This window comes from Papaver somniferum, chromosome 7 (assembly GCF_003573695.1).
Source record: "Papaver somniferum cultivar HN1 chromosome 7, ASM357369v1, whole genome shotgun sequence".
Classification (NCBI taxonomy): Eukaryota; Viridiplantae; Streptophyta; class Magnoliopsida; order Ranunculales; family Papaveraceae; genus Papaver; species Papaver somniferum.
The window spans coordinates 135971182-135982613 of record NC_039364.1 but is presented as its reverse complement, the minus strand read 5'-3'; the positions used below and the strand labels follow the sequence as shown (position 1 = coordinate 135982613).

General features: G+C 38.3%; 1 protein-coding gene across 1 annotated transcript; it reads left to right on the top strand.

Moving 5' to 3' along the window:
- The first annotated feature begins 4687 nt into the window (after positions 1-4687).
- Positions 4688-9818, top strand: LOC113298521 (gamma-tubulin complex component 5). Its single transcript, XM_026547289.1, has 17 exons — positions 4688-4819; positions 4950-5065; positions 5168-5431; positions 5515-5612; positions 5773-5935; positions 6028-6138; positions 6241-7272; positions 7358-7510; positions 7596-7695; positions 7797-7891; positions 8001-8192; positions 8288-8344; positions 8424-8495; positions 8672-8770; positions 8852-8983; positions 9067-9240; positions 9377-9818. Exons 1-17 carry the CDS (start codon positions 4747-4749, stop codon positions 9545-9547), a joined length of 3102 nt encoding a protein of 1033 aa, XP_026403074.1. The 5' UTR covers positions 4688-4746; the 3' UTR covers positions 9548-9818.
- The last annotated feature ends 1614 nt before the right edge of the window (positions 9819-11432 follow it).

The window sequence follows — 11432 nt, the reverse complement described above, 5'->3', positions numbered from 1 at the left end:
CGCTTTTTCAGTTTCCATTAATACATATGCACTCTCATAATCCATAGAGATTTCTTGGTTCTCTGGAATCATTTCGGAGCGTCCTCCAGTATTGATTCATGGACATAACTGTAATCAGATATAATTTCATGAGAAGGATCATCTGTATTGATGATAAATGGATCGGGTTGTGCCTTACTCACTTTTTTCTTCCTTGAGTAAGTATCCATCGAACCAGGTGGTCTTCCATTATCTCTTTTGAGGGGCCACGACCTCAGCTACACTTCCACCAAGTGTAGGTTTGACATCTCTATATAAGGTGCCTTTTCCCGTATTAGGGATTTCTAACCTTGCAGGCACGTTTGCAGCTGGTATGTATGATCTCGTCACTTTAGCAATATCAGTGAATGCATCAGGCATTGAGTTTGCCACATTCTGAAGATCGATAATTCTTTTCACTCCACTTTCATATTATGAGGTGCGGGGATCAAGATGATACAAAGTGGGTACACACCACGAAAATTCCTGTCGTTACCTCCCCCTAACGATGGGAAGGTTGTCTCATCAAAGTGACAGTCCACAAATCTAGCGGTAAAGAGATCGCCTGTCAAAGGTTCCAAATAGTGAATAATTTTTGTGGATTCATATCCAACATGAATACTTAATCGTCTTTGGGGACCCATCTTAGTACGCTGTGGGGGCGTAATAGGCACGTATACAACACAACCAAAAATGCGTAAATGTGAAATATCAGGCTCATATCCAGTTACCAACTGGTACGCAGAAAATGGTTGGCTAATAGTGGGTCTAAAGAGAATAAGTAATGTTGCATGCAATATGGCGTACCCCCAGGTAGTAATAGGAAGGTTGGAACGCATAACCAATGCCCTAGATATCATCTGTAACCTTTTGATGATAGCTTTTGCGAGACCATTTTGAGTGTGTACGTGGGGTACATGGTGCTCTACGTCAATTCCGATAGACATACATAAATCATCAAATCCTTTAGATGTAAATTCTCCAGCATTATCAAGTCTGATAGACCTGATTGGATAATCGGGGTGGTGAGCCCTAAAACGTATAATTTGTGCTAGGAGCTTTGCAAAGGCAACATTTCTTGTGGAAAGTAATGCAACATGTGACCAACGGGTCGAAACATCTACCAGAACCATAAAATACCTGAATGGTCCGCACTGTGGATGTATAGGTCCACAGATATCACCTTGTATTCTTTGTAAAAATGGAATGTTTTGTTTTGTATCTTTAGCATAGGATGGTCTTTCTCCTGTCTTTGCTAAAGAACAAGCTTTGCAAAATGAGTGGTGTGCTTTTGAAAAAGTCCACGAAGTAGAATGAGAGAGAGGTTTCACATCAGTTGTTTTAGATGTCAGTGGTTGGCAGACGTTGTTATTTTGCATTGCAACTGTCTTTTGTCCCATTTTACTTTTCTCTCGAAAGAAAGGATGTCCGTGTGAGTTCTTTAAAACACGGATCATCATATCACGACCTGGGTGCCCCAAGAGGTCGTGCCAAAGCTTGTATAAGTCACTGTTCAACAATTCATCGTTGGTAATAACATGTGATTCGATAATCCGAACAGTAGTAGTGTACAAACCACTAGAGTGACTCATTAATTTTTCTAAAATGCATTTTCTTCCACATGTATTAGAGATAATATTTATATATTCAATTCCATTTTCACAGTGAGTTTCCAAGTGATAACCATTTGCACGGATATCTTTGAAGCTCAACAAGGTACGGTTAGCTCTTGGTGCATATAGATCTTCCGTGACTTTAATCATTGTGTCATTTGGCAACAAAAATTGAGCATTACCTCGCCCAATGGTCACTTGTGATGATCTAATCATCGTAGTCACATAGGATTTATAAGGAATTAAGTCAACAAATAATTGCCTATTTCTTAAAATAGTGTGCATGGTGCCACTATCAGCTAGGCACTCAATCTCTTCTGAGGATGACATTCCTACAAGTAGACGGTACTTCAGGGAATTCAGTCACATTATTCAATCATGCAATAGATTATCACAGTAAAAATTAAATCAAAAGCATAATAAGTACCCATAAAAAAGTTAGAAACCACTGATCCATCAACAAAAAACGATAATATAAGACTACCTAACATAGTTTAAGTCATCAAAAGAAATATTTAAACCAAAGTCTGCTAAACCACAAAGCAAGAAAATAAATAAATTTCTGGGATCAAAGGACAACTAAAAAAAATAATAATCAATCAAAGTCAGGTGTTTCCATAAGGGCATGGTTCTTGTTGCCCTGGAAGTCTGAAATGGTGAAGTTGACATCTGGGGCATGATCATGTTCTTCCAAACAATGAGCTTCAGTGAGATTATTGATCTATAGATTCCCGGTACTTTTTGTAGCTAGCTGCTACTTTGGCACTAGCTTTGCATTGCTGGTACCAATATCCGGAGATTCCACACCTGTAACAAGGTGCATTGCCATTATCAGCCTTTTTAAGAGTGGGGTTCTTATGTATTTTTCAACAGTGTTTCCCCTACCACTAGGTCATGAAGTAACATCTCTAGACCAGGTATTTGAATGACCTCCACACCAATGGCTCCTTCCATGATAACCATTTTGTCCACTTTCATGTGGATTGTTATCCCCACGTGAGTATGGAGCATGAGAATATGAATCAACATTTTTAACCCTCTTTTATTTAGGGTGTTTTCCTTTGTTATCCTTGCCATAGTTAGCCTCGGGAATTTTCTTTTTCCTGGGGGCTCTAGCATTGTTGTTTGATAGAACTTCATTGTGCCTTTCGGCCACCCGCAATAAGTTAATCAACTTGCTAAAAGTTGTTATTATCTTGTTATCAACCTCTATGCGGTATTGGTTGGCTAGAATAACATATGGCAAAGGGAAAGTAGACAATGTCTTTTGAATCATATCTCCATCAGTTTGGTATCGAAGCAGCAATTAGACCCTTTCGGAGCTAGTTGTTGCGCAAACAATAATAAATGTTAATTATGTTTCGATTAATTGGTTGTGTATTTTCCTTATTGGTTCGTGTTGATAACGTTTTGGAGTAACAATAATAAAGAAAGAAAATGGAAGAGAGAAAAATTTTCTATTAACCAAAAGAGGGAGAACCGTTACATTAGATATAGCATTCTTTATATACAAGAGAAAGTAAAACCCTAATATTCTAATGAACCGCACATCCATGGGCCGCAAGCCCTATAACAGTTCAACAATTTTTACGTACAATGTCGAGTTTGATTTAGTTACAAAATTGTCAAATAAAATATTTATAATAGGAATTATGCATTTTAAGTTTACTTTCATAAGCACTAAATATAGTTTTAGTAAGCTAAAGAATGTTGGCAGCATGTTGACGCAGGAGAAAGTACCGAATCTATAATTTCTCATGATCTCCAAAGAAATGAAGTTTTTCTTAGTTTTGGTTTTGTTAGACCTGGGTTGAACTGTCCTTTATATTAATTGAAATTAATAAAATACTTCATCTACTGAAAGTATATTACTGAACTTATTCCTAATAAAGGTTAGTCACGTTTGACTGCAAGCACGAAAGTATGATACAACACACAAGTCGGTTTTAGTTTACAATATGAAAGATATTATGGTGTAACTGGCAAAATCTAGATTCTACGGTCCAAATTTCTTTTGAAGAGGCCCATTCCGTCAAACAATACTACATCCTCAATTATTGGAATTGTGTTAATTCCAGCATATACACTATGCCGTTTTTGACCATTCGACCGTTCTTCGTAAATTGAAACACAAGGTTTCACTCTTAGAGCATCTATTTTAAAATCAATTTAAAGGTCTGAAACCAAATCCCCTTCGTGAAAGGAAAAGGGGAATTTTCCACATAAATCGACATAACTTAACTGAGCTCTTTACAGCCAATTGGTGATTGAACGGATCTGACTCACCTGAAAAAAAAAGACAACCTGAAACAAAGACACTATATGAGGAAGGTCAAAGCTGCTGCAACTTCGATTACAACCATATTAAAATCCAAAAGTGAGGCCGTTGCTTCGAGTGAACGTGTGTGGTTTAGAGAGTAGTATTTCTACATCCGCAGAGTGTAATAGGAGCATTTGTCGATGCAATTCAGCAGTCTGGCACCAAATCAGCTGAATGAAATCATTAAATTTGTTAAAATTAAAATTAAAATTAAAATTAAGTGTTGCCTAATTACTCTTTCCACCATTTTCAATTCCACATTGAAGATATAAGTCAGCTTTGTGGTGAAGGCACACACAAATTAATTAGGCTTTGTGGATAAAATTTTTATGACCTCAAGACTGTTTTGTTATAAATAAAATGATTTGTACATTAAATGTAGACATTATATTGCAACGCATTTCATTTTTTCAATATCCATTCGAATGGACCGTCTAATGGATTTAGAGACTCTAAAGGCGATGTTCAAATTCATTTCTTCCTACAAGATAGTGCATTTTTCACCAATAATTAGAAAAAACAGCAATAAGATATCATATCAGAAATGAACCGAGGACAAGAATCATGCATCCCGTGCTGTTAAGGCACGGGTCATATCCTAGTGTTTTTAAGATTGAACACAAAATCTGGATCCATATTGGACCCCAGTCGGGTCGGAGAAAACTGTCTCGAGCCTGGGCCGAATTATTTATCCATCGGAGTGCGAGTGCTCGCCATTTCCTTTCTTTGGGAAAGTTTTGGAGGCAAAAAATTTCGGTTCTCACTCTCTACAAACTTTTGCCGATTTGATCAGTAATGGCGGACGAAGTTATCGTCAATTCTCGTCATCACTTAACCGCAGATAAAGCTCTGCAACAGGTCCCCAAAGGTACATGAATTTTAAACTTCACTTTCCTATTTTTCTACTTACATCTTTTAAACCTCATTACTAATAAGCACACGACTTTAGTTTTATAAAACCCTAATTTTCTGTTATGTTGTGGATTTCTTTTCCGTAGATGGAAAAAAAGTTGAAGTACCTCAAAGTTTAATCAAACGGCTTAGCTGTATCTTCTCAGAAGGAGTTCCATTTGCAGCGCCTATATCCACATTAAGGGCAAATGAAATTCACTTGGTACTTATATCGTAGTTCTTGAAATACTCCATTCAGCATTTCCACTTTGATGTTCATTTTTTGATTATACACAACCTTGTCACTGTTTTTTGTTATTTTTAGGTTAGGGGTGTCCTGCAAATGCTACAGGGGTTTTGCAGTTCTCTATTTTACTGGAATGACAAAGGGAAATATTTCCATTTCAAAAGTGGGATCTACCTAATTCATCTTTCCCAAGCAAGTCTTAGTGAAATTCTCAATCAATTTGTATACGCTGCAACATGTCTACAGTTGGTTGAGATTTTCATTAAGAAGGTGCAGATGTCTTCTTCGAGATCATCTCCTACTTTAAAAGCATTTGCAAATTCTGTCTCAGCATGGCTCAAGGTATTACACCTGATACATAACACCTGATATGTCTTTGTTGTGGAGTGTGAGTGAAAATAACTGGTTTTCTTATGTGGAAAAAGAGGTTTCGAGATCTTGCTCTAGAGGAGGAAATGAAGGTGATGAGCTCTACTGCTAGGACCACTCCATCACTTTTAGGACTGTCAAATGCTTTATCAAGGTGATATTCTTGATCATTTCATCCTTTAGCACCTAACGCATGCTGAATGGTGTACATCGTTCACACTGCAAGTTTTATAATTATAATCTCTCTAGGGTGGCCTGGTTTATTTCTGGGTTTTCCCTCTATGATGTTGCTCACTGACGAATTATGGTTTCAGTGTGTGTTCTGGAGCCGAATATCTTTGGCATACTGTGCAAGGAGCTATTCCTAGTTTTTCTTTGGACTTTGAGTCATTCGTTCCAGCCGGTGAAATGGCTGTTCATATCCTCGATCATCTATACGTGAAGTTAAATGAAGTTTGTCTTGTGCAAGGTGGCGAGGTTGCAGAAACACCTTCTGGTCCATATATTCCTTTTTATAGTGTTAATTTGGTATGTGATTCTAAGATTTAGTATGCTAGTTTTAATTTCAGGAGGAAGCGTACCATATGCTACTATACTTACTTGTAGGAAGCGTATTACCGTATATTGAAGGACTTGATTCTTGGCTCTATGATGGAACTCTTGATGATCCATTTGAGGAGGTACTTTTGCTTTTAATATAGTATTTTTGCGTGCCCGTGTTTATATTTTCTATTATTCGTACCACCTGGGATGCTTCAGTATTTTTTGTATGCTTGATTCAGCTGTTCTTTTATGCCAACAATGCAATTGCTATCGATCATATAAATCAAGCCGAGTTCTGGGAGAAGAGCTACCTGTTGAGGTCTCGGTGCAGACATTCTGGTACTGGGTTATCTGGAACAGCAATTGGCAATGATGGCGAATCAATGGTGAATTATAATAAGAGAATATCGGATAGGGAACCTAACCTTACAAAGAAAAACAAAACCACCACGGACCTTGAAGTGTGCCCTCTTTTTGTAAAGGATATAGCGAAAGCCATTGTATCTGCTGGAAAATCGTTACAACTGATTCGGCATACTACCAGAGAGTATGGTTTGCCATTGGGTAGTTCTGATACTGAAGATGTTTTTGAAAGGCCTGAAGTTGGTACCGACACACGTGAGACGCATGCAGGGACAAACATAGCGGGGTTAACTTTATCAGAGATATTCTTTGTGTCATTGGTGGGTCTTGTAGGAGATGGTAGTCATGTCTCTAAGACTTTTGGGCAGGATGACCCAAAGAAACATAATATAGCACAAACATTAGAGTCATACATGGACAAGAAGAAGTTTCCTGAGGAGAATGGTGACATTGAGGCAGTCTCTATGTTTTCAGATAAAATTTGGTGTAAATTTTTAATTGATGCAATGTTACAGAAAGAAATGATTAATTCAGATTCTTCCAAGGATTCTGACTGCTTTCAGGGAGGTAATGAAGTGGAAATAGGTGGGGAATTTATAGGTCGGCCCCTTTCCATATTATATTGTCCTGAAAATCCTGTCATTACCGTTTGTCGGGCATTTCTCAATAACAACAAAGAATATTGGGGTGAACTGGATGTTTCTAGAAATTACCACCTCCCTCCCTTGAATGATGGGAGCTTTCGGGATGCTATATTTGGTGGAATCGATGGGGTACCTTCTGCAATGAAGGAGACAGACTTTATGTTTGGTTATCCATTTGGTGAATCTGAGCATCAACGTTCAGAAGATGACATAAGAACTTTAGGAGTCTTATATCCGTTTCCGACACTTCTTCCTCCTTTTCAGGTCCTATTGGATTTCTGACTCCTCAATTGTTTTTCGTTGGCATTTTTTAAAATCATAGATAACTCACATTGATTAACTTATACAGGAAGATCCCTATATTTCAGAGCTTTTGCCTTTTCAAAGAAATAGCACCCTTTCATCAAGAATTCTTAACTGGTTTCAAAAGGCCAAGCTTAAGGATACACCACTTCCTGTAGTTATTATGCAGGAATGCCTTATTGTTTATATCAAGAAACAGGTAAACTGCTCACATGCAATTGGAAACTATTCATCTGTCAGTAGGCCATCTGATTGCCCTAACTTATTATGGTCATGTATGCTAGGTGGATTATGTTGGCAAGCATATCTTGCTCCAACTGATGAATGGTTGGAGATTGATGGATGAACTCGGAGTATTACGTGCTATATTCTTACTTGGATCAGGTATTTTTTTTATATCTAGACTGTTGTGGGAAGATGGCTTCTCTTTGTAAAATGTTGACCTCACTTCATGGACATAACTATCTTGACCATCTAATCTTCAGGTGATCTTTTGCAACAATTCCTTATCGTGCTTTTCGATAAGCTAGACAAGGGGGAATCTTGGGATGACGAGTTTGAGTTGAATGGCGTTCTACAGGTATAATAAGAAATGCTATGAGATCTTGGAGACCACAATTATACTTCCAGTGCGTTTTTGCTTCATGTAAGATTACTAGTAATAGTGGTTTTTCTTTTATTGATTGCAGGAATCCATCAGAAACTCTGCTGATGGCATGCTGTTAAGTGCTCCGGATTCTTTGGTTTTGTCGATCACAAAGCAAGATGCTGCTGATGGCGATGACAAAAATACCAATTTCAGCCATGCCTCTAATAATCTCAAGGGCCGCAACCAATTCTTTGGAATTGATGCCCTTGATATGCTTAGTTTCAGTTATAAGGTGCGTGTTTTATAAATGTGATATGGATTTGTGGAATTTGACTTCTTTTTCAAGCCATAATATGCTTTAGAGCGATTTAATGCATGTGATGTCAGGTTTCTTGGCCGCTTGAACTTATTGCCAACTCGGAGGCAATTAAGAAGTATAACCAGGTCAGATTTCTCATTCTCTTATCCTTCAAGTGTTTGCTCAGATATGCTTCAAATGATCTAATTTTTGTGTTGAATGTAGGTAATGGGTTTCTTGTTGAAGGTTAAACGGGCAAAGTTTGTTCTTGACAAAGCTCGGAGGTGGATGTGGAAGGTATTTATACTGTTACTCTAGCTTCTAACTATTGATGTTGAAAGCTATGTTTTGACTAATATGTAGTATTTTTATATTAGTTTGCTCACATCATTATTTTTGATAATGTCAATCATTGTGAGTTTTTCAACCATTTGTACATTAATTATCAGCAATTGAAATTGATTAATTTTCAGGGTAGAGGGACTTCAACAGTCAATCGTAAACATCACTGGTTAGTGGAGCAAAAGCTGCTCCATTTTGTTGATGCCTTTCATCAGTATGTGATGGACAGGGTAAACTTCAAAATCTCTACATTATAGTCTTCTCGAAGAAGAGTCCCTCTCTGACAGCTCTTCCGTTGACCGAATAAGCAGGTTTTTCATAGTGCCTGGATTGAACTTTGTGAAGGTATGGCATCTGCTGGCTCCCTTGATGAAGTCATAGAAGTGCATGAAGCGTACCTGTTGTCTATTCAACGACAGTGCTTTGTGGTCCCAGATAAGCTAGTAAGCAAATCTACTCGAACTTCACTTTCTTTGGTAGTTGTAGCATAAAAATGTGTGTGATGCCAATCCATTTTGAACTGCAGTGGATGTTGATTGCTAATCGGATCAAGAGCATCCTCAGATTAGCCCTTGAGTTTTATTCCGTACAGCAAACACTAAGTAGTGGTGGGACAGCACTTGCTATCAAGGCACGATGCGAAATGGAGGTGGATAGAATTGAAAAGCAGTTCGATGATTGCATTGCCTTTCTACTCAGAGTATGCTTCTATATTAATCTTTTCTGATTAGTATATTTTCATTTGCTTCAAATTAAAGTACCATTGACATCATAATACAGTCAGTATCTGTCTTACTTGCATACAGAGAAGCTAAAACTATCCGAACTTTGTGTAGGTACTATCCTACAAGCTCAATGTTGGACACTTTCCTCATCTGGCGGATTTAGTTACTAGAATTAACTATAACTATTTCTACATGTCAGATAGTGGGAGCATGCTCACTGTCCCCGGCTCTGAAACTTCTGGTTCTAGACTTGGGAAGGGATTTCCGGTCAGACCTACTTGATTGAGAAACAAAACGCATGTACGAATAACCATAGGTGCCTTTACATGGCAATTGTTAGTACACCTCCTCCCCTCAAGATCTTCCCTGTATTGTGTTTGTGTATATAAAGCTAAGATTGTATGTTTCTTTGCAGTGCAAAAGGGAGAGGAAGTTCTTTGTAAGTTTGTACATGCAAGAAGAAAAAGAATGTGATTCTTATTGTAGCTATGTTTTCTTTGTACACTATATCTTTCGGTTATCTAATTGCATTGAGTGAAAATTGGTGGCTCCAGCTTTGTTTGTGCTTCGGGATTAAAAAATTGAATGTTTGGTTTCGTTGTTTGTGCTATTCTGAAGTCTGAACCTGTTGAAAGAATAACCAGTCCTGCCACACCAAGGATCATCAGCTATACCACTCTACATCATTTGGATGAGAATCGGTGTAAACTCACGACCATTAACACGTTGATGTGGCTCAACGCCCTGCCACTCGTGTCAAGGGTCGTAGTAGTCAGCCTTCTGCCAAAACCGGTACACAAACTGTAAAGCACAGCTGATAAAATGGTGCACTAAAAAAGAATCTTCTGATATACAGTACCTCTTTTTGGCCTTTAATTCTTGACGTGGACATGGCTGGGTCATTACCCCTCTTAAACAATCTCAACTTACTGAATAAGGGAAACCTTTTTAACGTCCTTCCTGACGTGCTTACGTAACAACCGCACATTAGGCGTAAAAAGTGCAACTTAACTATGCCGTTCAGATAAAACTACAATAAAAATAGGGGTGTAAATATTACCCGAAAAAACTCAGCCTGCCCGTACCCGCCCAAGCCCGTCTGTACCTGAAATTGCCCAAAACCTGTTATGGCCCGTTGCGGGCTACCCGGCCTGACCTGGATTAATTTATTGGGCGGTCTCGAGCTTTGCGATTAATTATGATGCCCGGCCTGATACCCGGCCTGGTGCCCGGCCTGAAAGGCTTCTATGTGCTATTAATCATTTAATATCCTCTTAAAAAGATTTAAAAGTTACAATTTTATAATTGTCAATTTTGTGTCAAGAAAAATAAAATATATAATTGTTTTTACTTATAATTAACCTTTTCAAAACATTAATGGTAATATATTTTCTTATTAGAAAGTTTATTATACTCTAATTAATTATTTATTATAGCCTAAAATTAAAAATTTGTCAGTGTAATTTAAATATAAAATAATACTATCACTTTACTTACGATATGTGATGTTGGAAAGGAAAGGATATTATATTTAATACCGTTCATTTGAAAATTTAAACTTAAAAAAAAAATCAAAATAGTGGCATGTCCGGCCCGATCTGGCCTGCCCGTATAAAAAGCGGGTTTTGGGCGGTCTTTGGGTAGCAAATTATCTACTTGTACCCGGCCTGTCCGGCCTGAATTTGTTTACGGGCTCACAAATATTAAGCCTGGCCTGCCCGGCCTGTCTTAGTTTTTGGATCGGGCGGCCCGGCCTGCCCGAATTTACACCCCTAAATAAAAATGCAATGCTATTAAAACCGCCTTGGGTTGGGATCCTGATAATGTTTTTCAATGATGAGGGATGTTGATGGATTGTGGAGACCATTATACAGTTAAATGACAGAGGACGACTAAGGTTTGGCAATGTCAATTGCAATGACAAACTCGAGGACATACTGATACCCGTGGTACCTACTGGTCAAGTATTGCAGCACCGGCAGATATCAGTCCGTTGGTGGCTTGGCTATACAATATCGACATGCCATACCGCAGACCGCGGTCCCATGAAGAAAAAGGATCTCAGATGTCCCCACCAAACTCAAGTGCAACCGTGTGGATTTGTTGGTCGTGGTCGTGAATCCGTCGGAAATTGAGACCTCGTTTGCCACGTTACACAGTGCACACT